Below are 27170 nucleotides of genomic sequence, written 5' to 3' on the forward strand. Positions count from 1 at the left end.
TTGTAGCTGGCGTTGCAAGTTATTTACATGCCAGATATGACTCTTTAGCACATGCCTCTTTATGCTTCGGCCTTCACTCCAGATGACATGCTTCCATCTTGATGAAGCTAGATAAAAAATGTTAGGGTAGAATTGGGGTAGAATTGTATGTCTCCTGCTCTGTTTTACCTGCATTCTGCCATATATTTCATGTTATAGCAGTCTCAGATGATGACCCAGCACATGTTGTTCGTTTTAAGAACGCTTTCACTGCAAATTTGGCAAAATGCAAAGAAGATACCAATATGAAATTTCTAAAGATAGCTAAAGCACTCCACCCAAGATTTAAGAATCTGAAGTGCCTTTCAAAATCTGAGAGGGATGAGGTGTGGAGCATGCTTTCAGAAGTCTTAAAAGAGCAACACTCTGATGCGGAAACTACAGAACCAGAACCACCAAAAAAGAAAAATTAACCTTCTGCTGGTGGAATCTGACTCAGATAATGAAAATGAACATGCGTCAATCCACTCTTCTTTGGATAGTTATCTAACAGAACCTGTCATCAGTGCGGACGTACATCCTCTGGAATGGTGGTTGAAGCATGAAGGGACATATGAATCTTTAGCGCATCTGACATGTGAATATCGTCTGATGCCAGCTACAACAGTGCCATGCAAACGTGTGTTCTCACTTTCAGGTGACATTGTAAGCAAGAAGTAGGAAGCATTATCTTCTGCAAATGTAAACAAACTTGTTTCTCTTACTGATTGACTGAACAAGAAAAAGGACTGATTGGACTTGTAGGCTCTAAAATTTTACATGGTTTTATTTTTGAAGGCAGGGTTTTTTTGGTACATAATTCTACATTTGTAAGTTCAACTTTCATGATAAAGAAATAGCACTACAGTACTTGTATTAGGTGAATTGAAAAATAGTATTTCTTTTGTTTTTTACAGTGCAAATATTTGTAATCAAACATAAATAAAGTGAGCACTGCACACTTTGTATTGTGTTGTAACTGAAATCAATATTTGAAAATGTAGAAAACATCCAAAATATTTAAATAAATGGTATTCTATTGTTTAACAGCATGATTAATTGCAATTAATTTTTTTAGTTGCTTGACAGCCCTAGTACTAATAGTTCCAGTTCTTCCTCTTTATTTGCCATACCCCTTATATTTGTGTGCAAACATCTAAGATGTTGTATAAATTCCCCCACTGTTCTCCCTCTTGTTATTCCTATTTCCCACCCTCCCGCAAGATCTAATTTTAAAATTGCCTTTAAAAAAAAAAAACAAACAAACAAACTACCCGTGGGCTTTTGTCACTTGCCCCCTTTTTACCTAGTTTAAAGCTCTCCTCATTAGGTTGGTGAGTGTATCCAAAGATGGTCTACTCCTTCTTGTTCATATGGACCCCATCTATTCCTAGCAGTCCTCCTTCCTGGAGCAGCATCTCATGGTGGAGAAAGCCAAAGTCGCCTCATCGGTTTCTCTGTTCCCCCTCCAATCTTTTGTCTGTCTTGTATAGCTTGATTACAAACTACTCAGGGAAAGAGACAGTCTTCAATGTGTGTTTGGACAGTGCCTAGCACAATGGAGTCAGTCTTGGTTAGGGCCTCATAGGTACTACTGTAACACAAATAAATAATGCCGCAACTCCTACTGGATCCTATAATATCCTTCAGCTCTATCATAGTTCAAGTGACAGCACTTCACACAAGATGTTTATACTTGTTTGTGAAGGAAATTTGTATTGGGATATGTGAAAAACCAAAGTTACACTGTATAAATGAGCTATGTTTATGAAAGTTAAGAAGATAATTAAAGTAGAGAGGTTATGCAGCAGTTAACTCATGGGGTTTGGGCCAGTTAAAGCCATCTGGCCTCAGAGTGGCACTTAGGTGTTGTAGCATCCGCCTGCATCTTACTTTATTTAAGCAAAAAGGCATGACAATTTCACAATTTGTGAAACATGCTACACTAATGTATATGTAAAGTCTTGCGTATGAGCATACAGTATTTCTACATAGTATATTTTCAGGCCCTGGGCTAAGAAAGGCCAAGTATATCATGAAGGTAACATCTTATGTTTACAGGTACTGAATGATTTTGCGGTCATGCCCTGCCAGCAAATATATGGCTGCCAAAACAGTTGTTTGCTAAATGTATAGGCCTAGAGATAAGGTGCCACACTGATTAATACATGGACTACTACAGCAAAGAATAGTGGGGAGGGGTTTAAAAGAAAGTGAGATACACTGAGGAAGCAAGAGCTGATTAGAGAATGTAGGACAAAGAAATCTTGCATTTATTTTTATACTATGTTTCATGACACTTAAGCTCTGAAATGCTCTTCATTCATGATTTAGCAAAAATGAAGAGAATTTGATAAGTTTCCTTTACTTCTATTTTCTAGCAGCTTTCACTAATTCAGATAATTTTACAATTATATAATAGTATTACAGTAGTGCCCAGAGACCTCAAATATGTTAGGTATTGTACAAACATAGGAAGCCAATGCCAGAGAGTTAATAATCTGGAAACAAAAGTGATACAAAGCATTGTTGAGGAGAGATGAGGGCTACAAGCAAATATACTACAAGTATAACTTAATTATTAGTAAAAAGAAAAGGAGTACTTGTGGCACCTTAGAGACTAACAAATTTATGTGAGCATAAGCTTTTGTGAGCTACAGCTCACTTCATCGAATGCATCCAATGAAGTGAGCTGTAGCTCACGAAAGCTTATGCTCACATAAATTTGTTAGTCTCTAAGGTGCCACAAGTACTTTTCTTTTTGCGAATACAGACTAACACGGTGCTACTCTGAAACCCTTAATTATTAGCGTCCTGTCTTTGAAGCAAATGCTAATAAGATCCCCCCTCCTCAAAGTATCAGGAAATTCCATGCTTAAAATGATTTTCTGCAGGTGCAACAACTTACTGGAAGTCAGAAAATGAAATCTACAGCCTATAGCTACTCTAATACCTGTTTATAAAATTATGCCCGTCTCTGCTCATAAGTACATTTCCTTACTTTGGTTGTACTAAACAAATATACTTTATTGCCAGGGCAAAGGAGTGAGTCCCATTAGATTCAAAGCCTGATGGTTCTTCAACATCAAAGTTACTTCAAAGGGTTGCTATAGGAGAATTTAGAGAATGCTTGCACAGAGCCCAACAGCAGAAGTATGTCAGACTATCCTCTTCTCAGCACATATTTTATTTAGTAAAATGGATGGGGTTGCTTGCAGGTAACAGCAAGATCATACTCCTATTCCGTAAATCCTCTTTTTTTTGTACCATCTATGCTGTATCAAAAACATGTTAAAGAGTATGAAGTCTTGCCTCTTCTGTTCTCCTTCTCTTCTCTCCAAATCACACCCACTGAAATAATAATGCAGCTATTCCCTCAAAAGTTTCTGATGATATTGTAAGTCAATTGAATATTGCTCTTGGACATTTCAGCAAATCCAAGACCCAATTAGAACCTTAATTTATTTACAGGATTTTGTTTGACAGTCAAAGTTGGCCTGAGCACAGGATGGGAACAACATATACTATATCTATTCATGTTCTCCCACTGTCCCACTTAAGGTGTACTGGTAAACTGCTCTGCACAGCTCAGAAGAACTTGGTACCTTCCATCAGAGAATGCTACACTGAGTCCAGCTTCACTACTTTAAGAACAGAAGAATGGCCATACTGGGTCAGACCAATGGTCCATCTAGTCAGGTATCCTGCCTTCCAACATTGGACAATGCCAGATGCTTCAGAGGGAATGAACAGAACAGGTAATCAAGTGATCCATCCCCCGTTGCCCATTCCCAGCTTCCTGCAAACAGAGCCTAGGAACACTTCAGAGCATGATTTTACATCCATGTCCACCCTAGCTAATAGCCATTGATGGACCAATCCTCTCTGAATGTATCTAATTCTTTTTTGAACCTTGTTATAGTCTTGGCCTTCACAACATCCTCTGGCAAAGAGTTCCACAGGTTGACTGTGCATTGTGTGAAGAATTACTTCCTTTTGTCTGTTTTAAACCTGCTGTCTATTAATTACATTTAGTGACACCTAATTCTAGCGTTATGAGGAGTAAATAACAACACTTCCTTATTCACTTTCTCTGCACTGGTCAAGATTTTATAGACCTCTAAGATATCCCCCCTAAGTCATCTCTTTTCCAAGCTGAAAAGTCCCAATCTCATTAACTTTTCCTCACACAGAAGGTGTTCCATACCCTTAATCATTTTTGTTGCCCTCTCTGTACCTTTTCCAATTCCAATATATCTTTTTTGAGATGGGGTGACCAGATCTGCACACAGTATTCAAGATGTGGGCATACCATGAATTTATATAGAGGCAATATGATATTTTCTGTATTATTGTCTACCTCTTTCCTAAAGATTCCCAACACTGTTTGCTTTTTTGACTGCCGCTGCACACTGAGGGGATGTTTTCAGAGAAAAATCCACAATGACACCAAAATCTCTTTCTTGAGTAGTAACAGCTAATTTAGACCTTATCATTGTATATGTATAGGTGGGATAATGTTTTCCAATATAGATTACTTTGCATTTATCAATACTGAATTTCATCTTCCATTTTGTTGCCCAGTCACCCAGTTTTGTGAGATTCCTTTGTAATACTTCACAGTCTGCTTTGAACTTAACTATCTTGAGTAGTTTTGTATTATCTGCAATTTTTGCCACCAAAGTGTTTATCCCTTTTTCCAGATCATTTATGAATATGTTGAACAGGACTGGTCCCAGTACAGACCCCAGGGGGACACCACTATTTACCTCTCTCCATTCTGAGAGCTGACTATTTATTCCTACTCCTTGTTAGCTATCTTTTAACCAGTTACTGATTCATGAGAGGCCCTCTTAGCCTATGACAGCTTACTTTGGTGAGGGACCTTGTCAAAGGCTTTCTGAAAATCTAAGTACACTATAGCCACTGAATCCCGCTTGTCCACATGCTTGTTGACCCCCCCCAACAGCTTTTCAACAGCTGCTTATGCCAGAAGTTGACCAATGGCCTTCAAAAGGGGCTAAAGCCTCCCAACACTGCTCCCAGCTCCCCTTCAAACTAAGCAAAGCTACTTTCACTGATACTTGGCTAACAGCTGCAGCCCAGAGTCCCAACCTACCATCACTGGAGCAGCCCAGGTAAAAATATTTTGACTTCTAGTCACACTTCTCTCTACCAGTTTCTGGTTCACTTCTCGTTCCATCCAGCTTGATAATTCAGCTTTTTCATAGTTATTTACATTTCCAAAGATACAAATGAATTACATTATTTTCTGATGTCACTTGTTTATTTGTACATCAGCTCTGAACTACACTCAGAGTGTTGACACCCTTTAATTTCCTTTTGTCAGTGCATATTGGAGGCTTCATGTATTATGCTTTCAGATGAGCTGTAAACCAAAATTCCCTATCAGTGGGGTTTATTAGAGATTGATGCAACTTTTTTGGGAAAAATAGCAAGTAACCCTCATGTCCTGAGGAGGAAAACAGCATAAGTAATTATATTCTGTACACTTAAATTACTCCCACAGATTCAGCTGAGTAAGTCTCTTCACTTTCCCTTGAAAAATAATACCGTACAGAATTGCTGAAGCAGAATGTTGCTGCACTTCCACTCCAGAAACTACCTCATTTTAGCATTAAGAGGGATTTTCCCTATAGAGAGTATCATAAGCACTCCTTCCCATGAAAGGCACTCTTATGGAACGTACTGTAACGTAGAGCTATTACACAACTGCTATTATTTAGTAACTTGGGCATGAGCAAGTTAAAGGGAGGAAACAGGAAGGATATAAATGTAGTTCTGACTTCCTTATAGTTTACTTACATCAATTAGAGAAAATTGCCAGTGTCCACAGATCGGTAACAAAGTATTATAGCTGCCACCACAGTGACCATAATAAGTTTATATGCATGTGTTTTATAGACTGTTTTAAGTTCTTAAGAACCAACTAGAGATGAAAATTCACTCTGTCCTTTTCACCTCTACCAAAAAGTTGTTTTCTCTAGCATGGATAATGGTTTGAAATCTCCACAGTCAAGGAAACTTAAGGGGATAAATGCAAGTTGTAACTAAACAGTGACTGCTTCAAGAGTTTTTTTGTAATAAGAACGAATATTAAACAGAAAGGAAGCTTCTGGAGCACTGAGGGGTGGGGGAGAGACAAAACACAAAAAGAATTAAGTGCCATCTAAACATCACCCTTATGACATTAAACAGCCTTGTATTAACAGTGTTATTCAAACTAAATAGCTTGAGTTATTTCATGACAATAAAAGGAATATTTCATTATAATTAAAATGCTGCAAAAAATCCCTCATCAAGAGTAAATAGCAGACTTGAAAAATGCCTTAAAACTAGTTTAAAATGACTGCCTTCTTCTTCAAATGGGGGACAGTAGATTGCCTTAAATGGTATAGAGAGAGAGAGAGAAAAAAAGCAAACCATTGTCTGTCACTAGATGTAAATACTGAGGAATACGACAGATTGTCTAAACACAATATGAATGTGTCAATAAATAAACCACTAAAACAGGCTTCTTTGTCGATGATTTTCTTAATTTTGTTGCTGGCTGTGGAAAGTACCAACAGTGCCTTTCTAAGGGGACTTAAAGTTTAACCCAGATACTGTCAAGCTGTAACTACTTCAGGATGACAGGGAAAATAAATCTTCAGATATAAAATGGGAATCAAGACAGTCCCAAAGGTGAAGAGGAAATGAGGGGGTAGGACAGGAGGAGGAAGGGAAGAGCAAGAGACAGATGGGAAGAACATGGGCAGAAAACTGCAACACAAACAAACAAAAAAACCAACCACACAACACTCTGTATATTAAAGTACAACATGACTTAAGCCCAAAAGTTTATTTTGTAAAACGTTTTTGGTACACACTATATGAAAAAATATATTCTAGTTAAATCAGACATAAGGGATGGAAAAGGCCTATTAAGCAGTCCAGCTCATCTCTCCTCACTCCCACTTAGCCAGCACAGGATTAGTTCCCTACAGTAAATTCAACTGCAGTTGAATTGGTTGATCTAATATATATTAAAAATATTCTAAATGATCAATTCACCACTTCCCCTAGGAGACTATTCCCCAGTTTAACAGATCTTATTGTCAGCAATATTTACCCTTAATGGTCACTTTAGATTTTTGTTTGCTCATTTTATGATGTCTGGCCAGCCTATGCAATTCACCTCCCACATAGGGAGTTAACACCCTTCAGATACAGTCAGTTACTACATCAGCCACCCCAACCCTTTAGTAGTATCCAGCCAAGCTATGGATATTTAACTCTTTCTTCCTTATAAGCTCTCCAGTCCCTTTAATCATTTTTATCTCGACACACTGCAGTTCATCTCCATCTTTGGGAACCCAGATGCCAAGGAACCATATTCCCCCCCCCACCCCACCACCTCTTAACAATGATACATTGCTCTAACTCCTTTAAAAATTCCTTCTAAATAATCAGTGCTCACAGCCCCCTTAAATCATTTCCATTGCCCTGCACCCTCCAGTCTGTCCCAGTCACACCCCTCCCCACACAGCACCCTTCAGTCACATCTTTGCCATGGCATATTCAGCTCTTTCCTTCTCCTAAGTCAACCCCTCCAGTCCCTTCAATCGTTTTCATTTTTGTTGTTGCTCAGGGGACTCCACCCCACCTACATCTTCAGGGTATGGAACTGCCCAGGGAAGGCATCATATTCCAGGCACGTTCCTCAACATCAAAAGAAAGAAAATAACCCTTATTGGTATAGGGCAAGGCAGACGGAGGGGGGCACTGAAAGGGGTCCAGTGAACTGGGGTCTCCCCACATTACACACCTTGGGGCCCGAGGGGTTTATAATACAGGGCGTGGGGGACCACAGCTTGTCAAGCCCCAAGCTCCCTTTAGCCCTGCCCAGCTAGGCCATGACCAACCTCGCCCAACCCCTGCCTGGCCCTCCCCTCCCCACAGGCACCCAGGATGCCTAGCACCCACCTTGAGAGTGGGATACTCCTGCACCTTCAAAGTCATTGAGAGCTGAGCAGCTGATTCCTGCACCGCCATCTTGGATTGGGCACCAACCTCCTCCCACCCCCTCCCCGCGCAGAGTCCAAAAGAGCTACCTACGGCGCGCGTTGCATGGTGGGCAATAAAGGACTTCCTCCTCCTTCCTTTCCCCCGCCCCTCTCGTCCCTGATGGAGACGGGCTGAACCAACAGATTACCTCTCCCCCTCCCAAAGCCGGGTGGTATGAGCCACAGGACAGTGGCGGTGGAAGAGAAAGGAAGAGAGTATCCATCCAATCATTGCATCCCTTTCGCATCGATCACTTCATAGGCTTGGTCCCGCCCTCTAATTTGTGAAAGCCTGTTTGATTGGATGATACATGAGTGTCAGGGAGAGCTACGCATTCCCGTAGGCGGGGATTACATCTAGGATTGACAGTTTTATTTTCCAATCAAACTATCCAGACTTTCATTCAGCCCAATCAGAATCTCCTTTCTGTTTGGGTGGGCGGGACGTAAAAAGTACATTTTTACGGTGAGTTAAAGAGGAGGCTTTAACTACCCGCCGTGAGGTGTCCGGAGGGGGGGCAGCGTAAGCGAAGCCGGGACGGGCAGCCTGCCGTGTACGTCTCGATTGGCAGGCAGAGGGGCCAATGCACGCAGCAGACCCAGCGACGGACCCAGCGACGAGCGAATGGGAAGCGAGGGTGGCTGGGGCAAGCGGGGGGCAGCGAGCCGCCTCGGTTGTTGCCGGAGTTTGTGCGCGGGGAGACGGGGAGGGGGTGATCCCTAGTAAGCCGCGTAGGGAGGAGCGGGAGTGAGGCGGCGGCGCCGGCGCCGGCGGCGGGAAGAGGTTTAAGTAGCGGAGGCAGAGTGAGTCCTCTCCCCCTCAGCCCGGAGCGGGGACTCCCACCTTACCCGCCTCCCGGGGGACGCCACTCTCCTCTCCCCACAGCCCCGACCCGGCCCCTTCGGCGGGGCGGCCCCCGCCGTTGGCGGGCGTTTGTCCGGGGCGTGTGGGAGGTGCCAGCTGGCCTCAGCCAGGGCCAAGCGCTGGCCGGCCAGCTCCGTTCACCGGGGCGCCTTCCGTCGACGGCCTGGCTGAGTCCTGTGCGCGGCCCGCGGAGCCTGGCAGGGAGAGACGCACCCTTCCCAGCTGCCCGGAGCGCCAACCCCGGGGCGAGGGAGAGTCTGCCCCCCTCCCCTCCCCTCCTCTTGCCCCAGCTGTGCCTGGAAAGGGTGCTTGTTCCAGGCTTAGCCAATAAATAGTCCCCTGTCTCGCTGCACTGGGCGCCGGCCTGTTCTTGGGTTGCCAGTTTTGGTTGGAGGTATTCCTGGAGGTTTCATCCCATGACATCATCTTTGATTAAAGATTAATCTTTAATTTCTGGGGCGTCCAGGACAATCCTGGAGGGTTGGCAACCCTAGTCTGTTACCATGTAAGAAGGGCCGGAGCCTGCAGTTTTTCTTATGGTTACTCCCGTTGATTTCCTGTGGCAGTAGACAGACGCATGGGAGTTTTTGCAGAATCAGGACCTGAACCAGCTGCTCTCCGTAGTGATCTGGGGACTGGCAGAGAACCGTTCTTTATGGTCTGCAGAATGAAACGTTTTGAGGCTATCCTTTTTAGGATCGTGCATAACACTCATCACTGGTTTCTGAGCACTTTAGTGGGTTGGGATGGGAGATGCCCCATGAAAATCTTCTCTGAGGAATTAGCCTGCAGAATGAAAAAAAGATGGAGAACCACTGATCCAAAAGTTGGATGTGAAGGGAAAGGTCACAAGTTGTTTCTTACTCTGTTGACATCTGTGGCAGAACTATTGACTTCAGTGGTGCAGGAAGCAATCTTGTATGACCCTTATACTTTGAGAAGTGCACCTTATTGATGAACATGATGGTCCACGGTTTAAAAGTGCATGTATATGAAATGTCCATGGGTAGTGACAGTGACTTTGCTGCCCTTCCTGGTTAAAGTTTGGCTGCATTATTTCTGTTAATTTCTCAGAGTGCAGCCACCAATTCTTGCTGGTCGCTGTGACAAATTTTCCTAAAATACTTTAGAAAAAACAAAAATATGTACATATACATGTCCAAATAATTGTAATTTATTTATATAGGGGTTTTTTTTGCTGCCTCCCCCAGCTCCCCACTGCCCCCCTTAGGGCTCCCCATTGCCCTGAGCTCCCTTCCACAGCCTCGCACCCCAGGCTCGCCCCACTTCTTGCCTCTTGACCATGGCGCCCAGTAAGGCTGGCCCAGCTGAAAGCCCACTGCCCTGGGTTGAAGCCTGTCCCCAGAGCCCATCAGCTGAATTGGTGGGGGAGGGAGGGAGGGAGGGCTGAAGCCTTCCCTTAGAGTCCAGTGGCTGAAGTGGGGGGTCTGCTGAAGCCCTCCCCTGGGCACTGCTGGCAGGGGCCAATACTTTTCCCTCTCCCCCATCTCTGTTGAGGAGGCTATCCTGGCCGCAGGAAAACCCCTTGGTGGCCATATTTGCAAAATACTGGCCTAAGGGCTAGATCCTGCAACTGGATCTGCATGGATGGACCTTGATTGACTTTTACTGAGGCTCCATGCAGATATAGAGGTTTCAGTGTGTCAAGATGAACTATTGAAGCCTTAGGTAGATAGTGTGTACACACACATTTACAGAGCACTATCATGTTCTTCCTATTTTTTTCATGTAGATATGAAATACATACACATTTTTTAAAGATTCTTTAAACAGAAAGTTTTATTCTAGACTATGTGAGTTCAGTAGTTAATTAATTAGCACTAAGAACATGGAAAGAAAAATTAGCAAAGGGTGGATATTTTGTTGTAAATTATTAGGCTAATGTGTGAAATATGTAGCTACTGAACATTAGATATATATTTACATGTAATTTATTTTGCTTTGTATATTTAGTTACGTCTACTAATCTTAATTGTACCATATTTTCCATATGTAATTTTATGCTTAATGTTGAACTTCAACAATATGCAAAATGACCATATTTCACAAATATAAAGTGATCATAGGCATATGTGTGCAAAGTGAGTCAACCTTTGTCCTGTAGAACTATTGGTGAATGTTTGTCAGAAATTAGTAGTCAAAGTTGAAGAGGTTTGCTCAATGGAAACAGATGGCTGAGCCATCATCATGTCACAGGAAACAGCATGCATTCTTAGTTTAACACAAGAGGGAGCATGTCTAATCTTTAACCTTTAAATATTGCAGCTTCAGAGAGAGAGCTTTAATTGTTGAATGTCAACTAAGTTATGTTCTAGGTGGCATGGTTAAATATTTATACAGCCTATATGTACATTATTGGCATGTTTTCAATTTAAAGTTGTTGCAACTATTAGTTCATGCAAGTAGTGGCATAGAGGGAGTGTGGACTAGAACTAAACTAATCATCTAATCTCTCAAATATTTAAATTTATGTTAAAGAAAATGGAGTGGTCAGTAACTTCCTGCTGAAATTAAAATCAATGAATGATGTTGTTGTAAACATTCAAGTACAGAAATGGGCCTTTGATTTTAATGATAAAATAATAATCTTTTTGTTTTCAAGTTTCCGCTGATTACGCCCCCCCCTTCCAAAATTATGGAGCCCAAGTTTAATTTTAACGGAGTTGTGATTAATGCAAAACAAGTCTGTTTATACAATGGTTAGTTCTTAAGTACTATCTTTGTGTAATTCTTACAAAAGCCAAGAAGTATAAATTTGGAGTATATTAAGAAGGATGTGTGTGGCCATAACTTGTTGCTTTCTCCCTGTCCTCTAGCGGGATGACATAAGAAAGAAATGTTAGATTAATTTTTTTATTTTGAATTTGTATTTCCAGGTTTTGATGATCGTCCTTTTCAAATAGTTTATCAATAGGAATGAACATTGTAATTAATGACACCACATCCAACTATTTAATCACTTTGGATAGTATACATTAAAAAATAGGGTTGTCATGCGATTAAAAAAAATTAATCACATGATTAATCGCACTGTTCAACAATAATAGAATACCATTTATTTAAATAGTTCTGGATATTTTCTACATTTTCAAATATATTTCAATTACAACACAATACAAAGTGTACAGTGCTTACTTTATATTTATTTTTGATTACAAATATTTGTACTGTAAAAAACAAAAGAAATAGTATTTTTCAATTCATCTAATACAACTACATCAGTGCAATCTCTTTATCATAAAAGTTGAACTTACAAGTGTAGAATTATGTACAAAAAATACTGCAGTCAAAAATAAAACAAGGTAAAATTTTAGCACCTACAAGTCCACTCAGTCCTACTTCTTGTTCAGCCAGTCGCTCAGACAAACAAGTTTGTTTACATTTGCAGAAGATAATGCTGCCTGCTTCTTGTTTACAGTATCACCTGAAAGTGAGGACAGGCATTTTCATGGACAGTTGTAGCTGGTGTTGCAAGATATTTTTGTGCCAGATGCACTAGAGATTCATATGTCCCCTCATGCTTCAACCACCACTCCAGAGGACATGCGTACATGCTGATAATGGGTTCTGCTCGATAGCCATCTGAAGCAGTGCAGACCAACGCATGTTCATTTTCATCATGCAGAAGAGAAGAATGAGGGGGGATTTGATAGCTGCTTTCAACTACCTGAAAGGGGGTTCCAAAGAGGATGGATCTAGACTGTTCTCAGTGGTAGCAGATGACAGAACGAGGAGTAATGGTCTGAAGTTGCAGTGGGGGAGGTTTAGGTTGCATATTCGGAAAAACTTTTTCACTAGGAGGGTGGTGAAACACTGGAATGCGTTACCTAAGGAGGTGGTGGAATCTCCTTCCTTAGAAATTTTTAAGGTGAGTCTTGACAAAGCCCTGGCTGGGATGATTTAGTTGGGGATTGGTCCTGCTTTGAGCAGGGGGTTGGACTAGATGACCTCCTGAGGTCCCTTCCAACCCTGATATTCTGTGATCATCTGAGTCAGATGCCACCGGCAGAAAGGCTGATTTTTATTTTATTTATTTATTTATTTATTGGTGGTTCGGGTTCTATAATTTCCACTGTTGGAGTGTTGCTCTTTTAAGACTTCTGAAAGCATGCTCTACACCTCATCCCTCTCAGATTTTGGAAGGCACTTCAGATTCTAAAACTTTCAGGCCAGTGATGTAGCTATCTTTAGAAATCGCACATTAATACCTTCTTTGTGTTTTGCCAGATCTGCTGTGAAAGTGTTCTTAAAATGAACAACATGTGCTAGGTCATCATCCGAGACTGCTATAACATGAAATATATGTCAGAATGCAGATAAAACAGAGTAGGAGACATACAATTCTCCCCCAAGGAGTTCAGTCACAAATTTAATTAATGCACTATTTTATTAACAAGCATTATCAGCATGGAAGCATGTCCTCTGGAATGGCCAAAGCATGAAGGGGCATATGAATGTTTAGCATAACTGGCATGCAAATACCTTGCAGTGCCGGCTACAAAAGTGCCATGCGAATGCCTGTTCTCACTTTCACGTGACATTGTAATTAAGAAGTGGGCAGCGATATCGCCCGTAAATGTAAACAAACTTGTTTGTCTTAGCAATTGACTGAACAAGAAGTAGGACTGAATGGACTTGTAGGCTCTAAAGTTTTACGTTGTTTTGTTTTTGAGTGCAGTTATGTGACAAAAAAAGGTACATTTGTAAGTTGCACTTACACGATAAAGAAATTGCACTACAGTACTTGTATGAGATGAACTGAAAAATTCTATTTCTTTTGTTTGCCATTTTACAGTCCAAATATTTGTAATAAAAATTAATAATATAAAGTGAGCACTGTCAACTTTGTATATTGTGTTATAATTGAAATCTATATATTTTAAAATGTAGAAAAACATCCAAAATATTTAATACATTTTAATTGGTATTCTATTGTTTAACAGTGCAATTACAACTGCGAATAATTGATAGCCCTATTAAAAATCTTAACTACTCTACATACTACCTAGTAGACTAAAACAGAAACCTCACTATTACTCTGTTGACAAGTAACTAATTATATATTTAAAGTGTATATTTATGGCCATCCAGTTGGCTTAATCTGAGCTATATGGGAGGATGGGAGATCTAACTTTTTCTAGGGTGGAAATTGTTAACAAATAATATTTACTGTATGCACAACGTTATACATAACATGGAGACATGGTCCATACTAGAGTGACTTGCCATATACAATGATTTGGTAGTAAGAGAGTGTTTATATGTGGCAGAGAAGAGGCAGAATGGATCTGACATACTTCTTGGTTTATGTTCAAGCAACCATTATGTTTTTGGGAAGTTGGGAGGAATAGTATTTGGAGAAATAATAACCCACACCCCCCCCTTGGACTGCTAACAGGGAGCGTTTGAGTAGATTTGAATTCAATAACTCTGCCTATTGATAGGAGAATATAGCCCCAAGGAATGGACTGTTATCGTTTTTAGCCACATATTTATTTCTGTAATATATCTTTTAATTTGAAGGGGATTTTAAAATGAAAAATAATGCTTCAGAATAAGGGACTGGGAGAAAGCAAAATTTGAATTTGAATGACTTAATAGTGATATTCTGAGGTTCTGCATTAGTGAGATGAGGGCTATATTGGCTTATATGCATTCTGTTGAACTGAGGGATAACTGAATGTACACTTTGGTTTCTTTGTCTGACATGTTTTTTTACTTTGACCTGTCAATCCATGTATGTTTACATTTTACAAAAAAAATGTACTAGTATGTGAATAGAATTTAATGCTTGTATTGCAGTTGTGACAGTTGACTTGTAATTGTGAAATGACTGTTGTTCCTTGGTTATATGTATATAGGATGAACAATCCTAGTAAAGATGTACATTAAAAGCAAAAGCTATAATGTTGCACTATGTCCTGGCTATTTAGTCATCTATATTAAATAAGTTGTCCATCTTAGTGCAGTTTCCATGGGTCAGTTATCCATGCCATAAAACCATCACCACTTCAGTCACTGACTCATTGACTTGGTCAAAGATTGAATAAGTGTACAGATTGGCTTGCCTTGTCACCCCGTCCAGCAGCATTGTAAAGTAGCCATTGCAGAGCAAACAAAAATTATGTTCAGCCACCTTACCATGATGATGAGGGCATTTTACTTGCCTGTCAGAAAAAGTATTTGCTTCCAGCAAGTGGTGTGAGTAGAATTTTACAAAGCTGCCTTAGAGGATTAGCGATGACACACATTGTCAAGGGCCACTGTCTGTGCTGACCAGTTCTTTGAATAGACAACTTAATATCTCCAGGACTATCCAATAAATTCACTTAAAAGTTATTTAAAAGTTACTGTGTATTCAGACTACCCTGTTTTCAAATATTAATAAATATTTATTAATGTGTTTTTATAAAAAGTAAAGCACCAGATTCACATTGTAGATCAAAGGGTCTGTGAAATTTTATTTTTAAAAAGGAATGTTTTATTTATATTGGAAAAGTGCAAATAAGGCTTCCAGAGCTGATAAAATGGGTGTACTTTTGTGTCCCTAAAACTTTTTGAATAGTCTAAATGGATATTTAAAAAATATTTTAAAAAATCACCTGTTTTAGCTAGGAGCAATTTTTTGCGGGCTTGAGTTATAACCCCCTGCAAATAGAGGTTTAGGATGGAAGTGCTGACACAGACTGAACTATAGAGCAGTGTCCGTCGTGCTGCTGTAATAATTGCCCGGACAGTGTTTTCTGCTTTCCCATTACTGTGTTCTGTTCCTCTCTAATTCACTATTTTTAAACTTTCTGAGAAGTTTGATATTATTTAGAGCACACAAAGTGCGTGGAATAACCTGAGGAGTAAAACTGTTCAGTAGCATAGACTTGTTAATCTCAGCCTGATCTTGTCAGTAACAGCAGAGCAGAGGGAGAGGGAGAAGGAGAGGAACTCCGGCTGGGGCAGCGCTCCAAAGGTTTGTCTGTTATTTTATGGATAAATTACATCTCAGCACCAAACTATTAAGTATGCGGAGTGTTGTTTGTAATCTGTAGATTCCGCAGTTGCGAAAATGTGTGTGTTTAGCTGTATTGTTTGTTTGCAACGGGGAAGATTTGCCTGTGTGTGTATGGAAGAGAGCGAGTGTGTTACGATCTGGGAAACGCTGAAGAAGAAGAAACCCTGTTGGTTCTCCATGCAAATGACCGCTTTGGTTGTAACAAAAGCCTTGATGTTGGGCTTGGAAAAATGATCTGACAGTGTAACAACCCCAGGCCACTTTCGCCATGTTTTTGTTTATTCATGTTTCATTCCGTTTTCCGTAGCTATCTCACAGATGTTTCCAATTTCACTGTTTTTACACTGTCGATCCTCCTTTTTTGGAGTTAGCAGTAAAATGTGTGAAAGAATGTTAACAAAACAGAGAGGTGTTGCAGATGTTTATACTTTAGTTCTTGCGTTGCGCTTGACGGTATTGGCAGAGGGATACAGTACATACGAAGGAACGTCAGAAGCATCTGTTTTAACTACGGAGCTTGTAATTTCTAAATGTGCCCATTGTAACTTGGATTTTAACATAAGCAGATGAAGTGAACACATTCCTGATACAATATGTCCAGTTAGTATCCTTTTTGGTTGTTACTATTTGGGGGGGTGGGGGGAAGATAAAAATAAGAGCGAGGAAAGGAATATATGTGACACAACATGTATGCTCCTAGATAAACTCCTGCCATCTCCTAGTGCCTTTAAATATTTGAACAGCTTCTGTTAAGTCAAATAAAATTGGTTACCATGAGAAACAAAAAAGTATAATAGAATAGTTTAAACAGACTAATGAAAACGTTAACAAGGAATTGCTTTAGAAATATTCCTAGAATGGTAGTAGTGGGAAAAATCGTTTAAACAGAATTAGTAGTAACACATTTAAACCTTTTAGCCACGGATGAACCTGGAAAATGCTCGCTCTCTTCCCCCCTCCCCTCCCCAGAAATAACCTGCAGAGATGAATGATGAATCTTAATGTCATATACATTGATATATTGAAATGTAATTTTGTCTATTAACCACATACAAACAGTTGGTTTATAAAATTGCATGCTTGTTGAACATATCAAGACATACACCTATAAAACCTTAAATCTTAAAGGACAAAATGATTCAATGTCCAGAGCTACTGTTTAAATCAAACGTATGGTGAGATGTAAAGTTACTTAAATCCTCGCTCACTATGCATATGTGGATCTCATAATCTCTCTTCATAGGCTGGAGATTAAAGAGAAAAGGATTACTGAATCTAGAGAATTTTTTAGCAGAAGACCTGTAGCCTTACTCTGGGAATTAACATTGAAGAGGCTTTTAAGGAGGGGCAGGATTGCGGTAAACATTTTGTTGTAGTGTATAATCGTAATAATTCTAGAAATGGATCTTTCTTGTTGGTTCTGAATGATCACCAGCCAATTGTATAAGTGTTCACATAAGTGAATGGAATCAATCTTTTATATGTTTCATAATAAAGAACCTTCCTGCCCCAACAAAAGCAAAACAAAAAACTTTGCATAGATTTTTATGTCACCAAGTAGCAATATGGGTAAAGCATGTCATTCTATGCATTGTATCCACTTGTTTTTTGTTTTTCTGAAATAAAGCGTTTTTCTTTCTTGTCTGAAAATAAAGCTTTGAACGGCTTCCCCATTTTAAAACATGAATATGATACTTGTGTGTATATATATATTTGATTGCTTTCTAAAATTTGACAGTATCAAATGGAAAATGGCCTACGCGGAAAAAGAAGTTTAAATAAAACCAGAAATTTCATATTGTGGTCAGTCTTTATTGTGGTAATTAAGAATGGAGCCTAATAGACTTTGACCATGCTCCTACTCCTGCTTCAGCTGAGAAGAAGTTAAGATGCTATGTTACACTTTTTGCAAAAGTGTTTCAGCTGATGAAGCAGACCATTTCCTATGGACAGGAAAGTCATGCTTATTTGTTTGGAGAAAAGTTGCTGATCATACTGACTCTTGAAGGAATGGGACAAAGAAGAGGCTAAGTGGAGATACTGGTTACTGATTAATTGTGTGGAATATGGAAAGAATGTGAAAATTTTTCTTTTAATTGTTTATTGTGAAAAAGTTTTGGGAAAACATTATTATTACAAATAATATTTTTTGTAAAAAATATATATATACTTCTAATGTACTGGTGGAATATTTGACTTTTTAAAGTACACATTAGAACTAGTAGTTCAGCATAGTCCATCCTGGAATTTGTCAATAGCAAATCTTATAAGCATTTTAAATGTTTTATTGGGACTCTTTCTCAGCCTCCTGTGTCAGGACATAATCCCACTCTTTCTCCTCCCAACTCCTTGTATCTGTTATGAAACCTGTGGTTAGAAAGCCCTGAATTATCTTGATGAAACACCATTCAGTGAAAACACATGAAACTGAATTGCTTAGATTGGAAGATTGTTCAGAATTATTAAAATATATTTACAAATTAGTGTGAGTTATATTGCTGAAACTGTATTACAATACAAAAATAATATTTAACACAGTTATTGCAGTTCCACAAAAGCATTTAAGAAATACCATTAGTTGTGTTATGCTCTACATGCTTTATTCTTAGTGACCAGTGGGGGGGGGGAGGGAGAGGCGGCTGTATATGGGGGGTTTTTTGTTGTTTTTTTTCTTTATTTGAGGAGTGGGAGTAAAAAAAAAAAAAACAGTAACCCCTCAGGTGATATAGTACAATAGCAATGATTAGTTATTTTTAGTTTGGTATCTTATCTATTTATTTTAGACATAAATGTTTATTTAAGTAAAAGTTGCTAGTTTTATGTAGAAATTGGTTATTTGTCCCAGGAGGTAAATTAATTTCAAATACATCTTGTACTCAAATGAGTTGACATACATAATCACTTGTACCTTCAATTCACGTTTCATTATGTTGCTTTGTTCAGAATATACACTATCTTTTTTTTTTTTTTTTGTTTTTTAACAACACTGTGTATATATTTGACATATGTCAAGAAAGGGATGCAGTATGGCCTAGTAAACAGAGCAATAGAATGGGATTCAGGAGACCAGAATTCTTTTCCTGGCTCTGTCATTGGCTTGTTGTGTGACATGGGCAAATCTTATCACTTATCTGTGCATCAGTTTTGGTTTCTGTAAAATAGGGACAGTGATACTTTGAAAATCTACTGATGAAAAATGCAATGTAAGAGCTAGGTATTATTATTTATTGACAAAATGGGATGGAAAGCTCTGATGGCTTCTCATTAGTATGCACTCATCATGGACGATGGGTGAACCACCCCCCCTTTGGGGAGGCTAGCCCCCCCCCCGGCCCTGCCCCTTCCACCCAAGGTCCTGCCTGCCAGAGCCTTGAGCCTCTCCAGCCCCATGGCAGGAGGAGCCCCAGCCAAACTGTCCCAACCCCTGGTCCAGTCTGAGCACCAGCCTGAGATCCAGCCTGATCCCTGGGTCAACCCGAGCCGCCCTGGACCGCCGGCCAGCCTGAGCACCAGCCCAGGCCACCAGCCGAGCCCCAAGCTCTAGGCCACCAGCCCAAGCTCAGACCACACCGGCTTAGAGGGAGAGGGGGAGCAAGGGTGGGATCTTGAGGTGGAGCATGGGAGGGGGCCCCAGGCTAGGTTAGGGGAGGTTTAGCCTCCGCTGACCTATTATACATGCCGCCTATGGAGCTCATGTGACTTCTTGGTGGTGGTTCATCTGAAGGCTTTTTATTTGCAACTGGGCTGGCATCCAAAATTTAAAATGTCCAGTCACTAGTGGTTTGATGACACACTAGCAAACAGCCCAGATAAAATGATGATGTGTGTGCAATCAGGATTTTTAATCTTAATTTTGACACTTGGATTTAAAGGAGAAATTGTGAGAGTGGGATTTGGACGTTGGGGGGGGGTTATCTCTAAAAATCCAATAAGTACTTTTAAAATGAAATAACAAATGGTGTATTTCCTCAACTCCAAATAGCTCTGTAATAACAAAGACTTATTTTGTTTTAAAATTTAAAACCCATGAATTTTTTAGTTGACTTGTTCAGATTGGCTGGCTGAGACTCTGTGCTAGAAAAGTAAATTTAACAATAAATTTGTTGTAGGCTAAAATATGTTTAAAAAAGAACAACAACAAAAAAACTCCCAACCCCTCATCCCCTTGCTCCTTCCCTTCCTCCCCCCTCCTCCCCCCCCCCCCCCCCCGCCGCCGCCTGCTCCACAACTTCTGGCCTTCTCAATTTCTGCTCGCTGACTATACTGGATTACTGAATCTTTTTGGTCTTGATTTTGCAAATAGTTATGCATGTATTTAATCTTAAATAGTCAACACTTTGAAGTCAATGTGTCTGCTCAAGTGCTTATAGTAAGAATATGATAAAGTTTTGCAATCTTGTACTTCTTAGTGTCTTCTACTGTAACTTGATCATATGGAATGGATATGGCAGTCAAACTGAACTGACATTCTGAAGTGTTACAAGCTTTCCCTTAGGTTAGGTGCACTTTAAATATATGATCCAAGACAATTAGGAAAGAAGTAGGAATGGTGCTCATCCACATCTATTTGTACATCATAGAGTCTTGTGTAAATTGATCTTAGACTGGATATAAAAGTATGCAGGATAATTTTATTTTGAAGAAGTATGCACCAAACAGCTTAAAAAGCATTAGACTGATTTCTCAGCCTGTACAGTTCTAATCTAATATATGGTCATTTACCATAGTTTACAACAGTACTCGTTGTTTATGGTTGCTTAGGACTGATCAGTCCTAATCAGTATGCCCCTTTGCCAGATTGAAGCAGTTGAATGTCAAAACCGAATGGTAAAATGTTAGGAAATTATGGTTTGAAAGACTCCCTGCATTTTAAGAAGATTCCATAGTTTCCTTTTGTGTCATTCTGCTTCAAATATCTGTCAAAACTGTCTTGATCTTTGTTGATAGAATCAGTCTTTGGTCCCTAGTTGAAACTGCTATCATTGCAACACTTAGTTTGCAACAACTGGAAATAATTTAAATGGAGACTCTAACTTGTTTATATATATATTTTTAAAAGTTTGAAAATAATTTTCTCCCACTAATTTTCCATTTAGCAGACTTTTTTTTCTTATGGTGAGCAAGCCAACACGGCTAAATTTTTTGTAAATTTCTTTGTACAACAATATTAGCCATGTCTGCACAACTCCTGGAATCTGAGTTCAGTAGTAATATGAAAAGCATTATTTATCCTATATAAATAGTGGCTGCTGTTTAGATTTCTCAGTAAGAAAGCGATGGAGTTCTTTTAGCTCTAAAAATTAGAATCCAGATCACACTTTGGACCTAGTAAATTATAACATTTGTTACATGGGTAAAACTCAGAGCCTAAATTACTTGACAATAACGTTTATCTTAATTTTCTTGCAAGTAGAGAATCCTTGCAACTTCTGCTGCATTCTTAATACATTTGTTTGCCTTTCTAAGATGCCCTGTCTAGTGCCCTCTTGTCAGACAAGAAACCCATCTCCATTTTATTCTTCACTGAAGTAATGGAGTCATGATAAATCACTATGTTGTGTTTTGACTGTTGCTACTGCAGGCTGAAGTGTGTTCCTCCTTTTTGCTATTGTCAAAAGGTGGCAAAATAAATAACTTTTTTTTGTAAAAAGAAAGCTAATGAGAGGGAGGATGCCCCTGAACAGCCCCTTCCTGACCCAGGGCAGCTGGTAAGCACCGAGGTATAGGAAAGGGGATTATACCTACCTCGCAAAGCAGTGGTGAATACTGGAATCCCAGAGCTGGAGTCCCAGAAGAGCTGTGGGAAGGAAAGAGTCCCCACGGAGTGCTTTTGCAACCAGTGCACCTGGACCTCTGCAAATGTCTGGGCTCCATGGTGTACTGCATATGCCCATGAAAACTTTGCTCGGTGCACTGGGCACTCGCAATGGGGCTGGGGCTAGCTGTGCACAGTGTGGACCTGCTGGCAGTGCCTATGGCTTGCTTGGGGGTCAAGCAGGGTTCACTTGGAGGCTGGGCACACCACATTCAGCCTTTCCTGAAAAGTTGGTAGAGTTGGGCAACTCAGGAGCAGTCAGGCACAGTGCCCCACAGAGCACCGGGGGCAGTAGGGGGCAGAGGCGGAGGCTCTAGGACTGTGCTCTGCTGCGGGCTGGTACCGTGCTCCTTTGCAACCTTAATATTCTTTTAATGTAGTTTTTTGTATATGTATATTGAAAAAAATCCAATTCATGAAGATAACTTTAAGAGTCAATGTCATTAGTCTACTGTTTTTCTTATTAACCTGACAAGGAAGGATTTGAGATATCTGTACTTTCAGCAATAGAGAATTTAGATACTATATTCATATTATGGCCATGTCTACACCACAGAGTTAAGTCAAATTAAGTTATATCAACTGTCATAAACTGTCGTAATTACATCTCTTGTGCATGGTCACACAACACTCCTTTGTGTCAGCGGAGCATGTCCGCAGCTGTGCTCTAGCACCAATAGAACAGTGCACTGTGGGTCGCTATTCCACTATGCAAATCGCCACTTTCTCCTGCTAGGAATTCTGGGATTGGATCGCAGTGCCTAATGGGGCCGGATCACCTCCATCATGGGGGCATCTTTTCCGTCCCATAATTCCAAGGTCTTCCAACTGCATGTCATGGCGTTCTTTAACTGTCCCTGTAAACTTTGCACTTGCTATCTCTGCCTGAAAGCATAGATCTTGAACTACTCACCAGTCTTATTATGATAGGTGTTTTGAACACAGTGCAGCTGATCCTGCAGTATTTCATGAGCTGCGAATCTCAAAAGGAATCCATGGTGCCTGTCCTGCTGTGTGCCATGGAAAGAAACAATTCAAGTTTTATGTTGGCAAGTTTCATGGAGCAGCTGCAACAAACTGTTGCTACTGGGCTCGGGAAACAAGCACCGAGTGGTGAGATTGGATTGTGATGCAGGTATGGGATGATGAGCAGTGGCTGCAGAACTTTCGTATGCCCAAAGTCACTTTCCTTGAACTGTGTGCAGAGCTTGCCCCCACCCTGCAGCGCGAGGACACCGAAATAAGAGCTGCCATCACAGTGGAATAGCGAGTGGTGATTGCAGTGTGGAAACTGGCAACTCCAGACTGCTACCGGTCAATGGAAAATCAGTTTGGAGCTGGGAAGTCCACCCTGGGGGTTGCGGTGAGGCAAGTATGTAGGGCAATTAATCGCCTCCTGCTACAAAGGACTGTGACTCTGGGCAATGCAGGAAATAGTGGATGGCTTTGCAGCAATGGGATTCCTTAACTGTGGCAGGGTGATAGATGGCATGCATATCCTAATTTTGGCCCGAGACCATATTGCGACAGAGTACTTCAACAGAAAGAGCTACTTCTCTATGGAATTGCAGGTGCTGGTGGATCACTGGGGTCATTCACAGACATCAACTTGGAGTGGTTAAGAAGGTGCATGACACACGTATCTTCAGGAACACTGACCTATATAGAAAGCTGCATGTAGGGACTTTCTTTCCAGACCACAGGATTCCATTAGGGGATGTGGAAATGCCCATAATGATTCTGGGAGACCCAGCCTACCCATTACTCCCATGGCTCATGAAACCATACACCGGAAACCTTGACAGCAGCAAGGAGCACTTCAGCAACAGGCTCAGCAGGTGTCAAATGACTGTAGAATGTGCACTGGGAGATTAATGGGTCACTGGTGCTGCCTTTTGGGCATGTTAGACTTCAATGAGGAAAATATTTCCATGGTCATAGCAGCCTGCTCTGAATCATATTTGTGAAGTGAAGGGGGAAAAGTTTCCCCAGAGGTGGAGTGCTGAGATGCCACTGTGTTTGAATTTCTGTTGCAAACATCCTGTGTAGATCACAAATAAAGAATCACTGTCTTTGTAAGACTCAATTTTTATTCAACAGCAATACACAGATTAACACAGCTAGGGTCCACCTATCGAGGAAGGGGAAGAGCATATTTGGATGCAGATTGGCTAACCTAGTGAGGAGGGCTTTAAACTAGGTTCAAAGAGGGCAGGTGCCCAAAGTCCACAGGTAAGTCAAAAACATGGAGACCTGGGAGAAGGGTCAGAATTTCAGGGCAAGCATGGGCTGTTAGAGCAGCGATAAAGGAGAGACAAGACAGAACTGCTGGGGGTGGGGGGATCAAATCAGTATCTTAGAAGTCTGTATACTAATGCGAGAAGTATGGGGAATAAGCATGAAGAACTCGAAATGCTATAAATAAACACAACTATGACATAGCTGGCATCACAGAGACTTGGTGGGATAATATGCATGACTGGAATCTTGGTATAGAATGGTACAGCTACTCAGGAAGGCGGGCAGGGAAAAAAGGGGAGGGTGTGTTGCCTTATATATTAAAAATGTATATACTTGGACTGAGGTTGAGACGGAAATAGGAGACAGACCTGTTAAAGTCTCTGGGCAAGGATAAAAGGGGTAAAACACAAGGGTGATTTCATGGTAGTGACTACTACAGACCACCTAACCAGGAAAAAGAGGTGGATGAGACTTTCTTTGAACAACTAACAAAATCATCCAAAGCACAGGACTTAGTGGTGATGTTGGACTTCAACTACTCAGACGTCTGTTGGGAAAATAACATAGCAAGGCACAGATTATCCAACAAGTTCTTGGAATGTATTGGAGACAATTTTTCATTTCAGAAGGTGGAGAAAGCTACTGGGGAGAGGCTGTTCTAGATTTGATTTTGACAAATCGGGAGAACCTGGTTGACAATTTGAAAGTGGAAGGCAGCTTGGGTGAAAGTGATCATGAAATGATAGAGTTCATGATTCTAAGGAATGGTAGGAGGGAGAACAGCAAAATAAAGACCGTGGATTTCAAGAAGGCGGACTTTAGTAAACTCAGGGAGTTGGTCGGTAAGATCCCATGGGAAGCAAGTCTTAGGGGAAAAACAATTGAAGACAGTTGGCAGTTTTTCAAAGAAACATTATTAAGGGCACAAGGGCAAACTATCCCATTGTGTAGGAAAGATAGGAAGCATGGCAAGAGACCATCTTGGCTTAACGAGGAGATCTTCAATGATCTAAAAATAAAAAGTCCTACAGAAAGTGTAAAGTAGGTCAAATTACAAAGGATTAATATAAACAAATAACACAAGTATGTAGTGACAAAATAAGAAAGGCCAAGGCACAAAACGAAATCAAACTAGCTAGAGACATAAAGGGTAACAAGAAAACATTCTACACATACATTAGAAGCAAGAGGAAGTCCAAGGACAGCATAGGCCTGTTACTCAATGAGGGAGGAAAATAATAACAGAAGATGTGGAAATGGCAGAGGTGCTTAATGACTTCTTTGTTTCGGTTTTTACCAAGAAGGTTGGTGGTGATTGGACGTCTAACGTAGTGAATGCCAGTGAAAATGTGGTAGGTTCAGAGGCTAAAGTAGGAAAAGAACAACTTAAAAATTACTTAGACAAATTAGATGTCTTCAAGTCACCAGGGCCTGATGAAATGCATCCTAGAATACTCAAGGAGCTGACTGAGGAGAAATCTGAGCCATTAGCAATTATCTTTGAAATGTCATGGAAGACAGGAGAGAATCCAGAAGACTGGATAATGGCAAATATAGTGCCAATCTATAAAAAGGGAAATAAGGACAACCAGGGGAATTACAGAGCAGTCAGCTTAACTTCTGTGTCCGGAAAATAATGGAGGAAATAATTAAGTAATCACTTTGCAAACATCTAGAAGATAATAAGGTGATAAGTAACAGCATGGATTTGTCAAGAACAAATCGTGTCAAACCAACCTGATAGTTTTCTTTGACAGGGTAACAAGCCTTGTGGATAGGTGGGAAGCAGTAAACGTGGTATATCTTGACTTAAGCAAAGCTTTTGATACTGTCTCACATAACCTTCTCATAAACAAACTAGGGAAATGCAACCTAGATGTAACTACTATAAGGTAGGTGCAACTGATTGGAAAACTGTTCCCAGGGAGTAGTTATTAACGGTTCACAGTCATGCTGGAAGAGCATGACGAGTGGGATCCCTCAGGGATCAGTTCTGGGTCTGGTTCTGTTCCATATCTTTATCAGTGATTTAGATAATGGCATAGAGAGTACACTTATAACGTTTGCGAATGATACCAAGCTGGGAAGGGTTGCAAGTGCAGCCGTTGGAGGATAGGATTAAAATTCAAAATGATCTGGACAGACTGGAGAAGTGGCCTGAAATAAATAGAATGAAATTCAATAAGGATAAATGCAAAGTACTTCATTTAGGAAGGAACAATCAGTTGCACACATACAAAATGGGAAATGACTGCCTAGGAAAGAGTACTGCAGAAAGGGATCTGGGGGTCATAGTGGACCACAAGCTTAATATAAGTTAACAGTGTAATACTGTTGCAAAAAAAAGCAAACATCATTCTGGAATGTATTAGCCGGAGTGTTGTAAGCTGATTAGGCCTCAGCTGGAGTATTGTATCCAGTTCTGGGCGCCACATTTCAGGAAAGATGTGGACAAATTGGAGAAAGTCCAGAGAAGAGCAACAAAAATGATTAAAGGTCTAGAAAACATGACCTATGAGGGAAGATTGAGAAAATTGGGTTTGTTTAGTCTGGAAAAGAGAAGACTGAGAGGGGACATAACAGTTTTCAAGTACATAAAAGGTTGTCACGAGGAGGAGGGAGAAGAATTGTTCTCCTTAACCTCTGAGGAATGGACAAGAAGCAATGGGCTTAAATTGCAGCAAAGGAGGTTTAGGTTGGTCACTAGGAAAAATTCCTGACTGTTAGGGTGGTTAAGCACTGGAATAAATTGCCTAGGGAGGTTGTAGAATCTCTATCATTGGAGATTTTTAAGAGCAGGTTAGACAAACACCTGTCAGGAATGGTCTAGATAATACTTAGTCCTGCCATGAGTGCATGGGACTGGACTAGATGACTTCTCGAGGTCCTTTCCAGTCCTGTGAGTCTATGATTTCTTACAAGGGATGTGACAGTGAGCAGCACTTGCTGAAGTGAGGATCTCACAGCTTCATGTAAGTCCAGCTGTCCTAATGGAAAATATCCTTAGGGGTGGAGTGCAAGGGGTACCACGACAGGCCAGGAATGTGAGAGGAATGTGTGTGGGGAGTTTGGGGAGGGCAAGGAATGCCATTCTGTATGGACTTCAGTGGGAGTCAAGCATGCATGTGTTCTGCCTAC

The 27170-nt window shown here is 40.5% G+C and overlaps 2 protein-coding genes across 14 annotated transcripts in view; one reads left to right on the plus strand and one right to left on the minus strand.

Annotated features, from left to right (window-relative positions):
• The window catches only part of MAEA (macrophage erythroblast attacher, E3 ubiquitin ligase), a 118045-nt gene extending 108865 nt beyond the window's left edge, over positions 1-9180 (minus strand). For 2 of the 8 annotated variants that reach the window (XM_073342789.1, XM_073342787.1), the window contains exon 1: positions 8005-8127. In XM_073342789.1, the coding sequence (XP_073198890.1) occupies positions 8005-8073 (69 nt within the window). In that variant the 5' untranslated portion in view covers positions 8074-8127. The other 6 variants (XM_073342794.1, XM_073342795.1, XM_073342788.1 and 3 more) reach the window with 6 other exon arrangements.
• A 6566-nt stretch (positions 9181-15746) lies between these two features.
• CTBP1 (C-terminal binding protein 1) overlaps positions 15747-27170 on the plus strand; it is a 430677-nt gene continuing 419253 nt past the window's right edge. For 5 of the 6 annotated variants that reach the window (XM_073342801.1, XM_073342803.1, XM_073342802.1 and 2 more), the window contains exon 1: positions 15747-15934. The gene's annotated coding sequence lies outside the window, so the exon portion shown is untranslated. The remainder of the gene's footprint in view (positions 15935-27170) is intronic. The other variant, XM_073342814.1, reaches the window with a different exon arrangement.

Source organism: Lepidochelys kempii, chromosome 4 (genome assembly GCF_965140265.1).
Source record: "Lepidochelys kempii isolate rLepKem1 chromosome 4, rLepKem1.hap2, whole genome shotgun sequence".
NCBI lineage: Eukaryota > Metazoa > Chordata > Testudines > Cheloniidae > Lepidochelys > Lepidochelys kempii.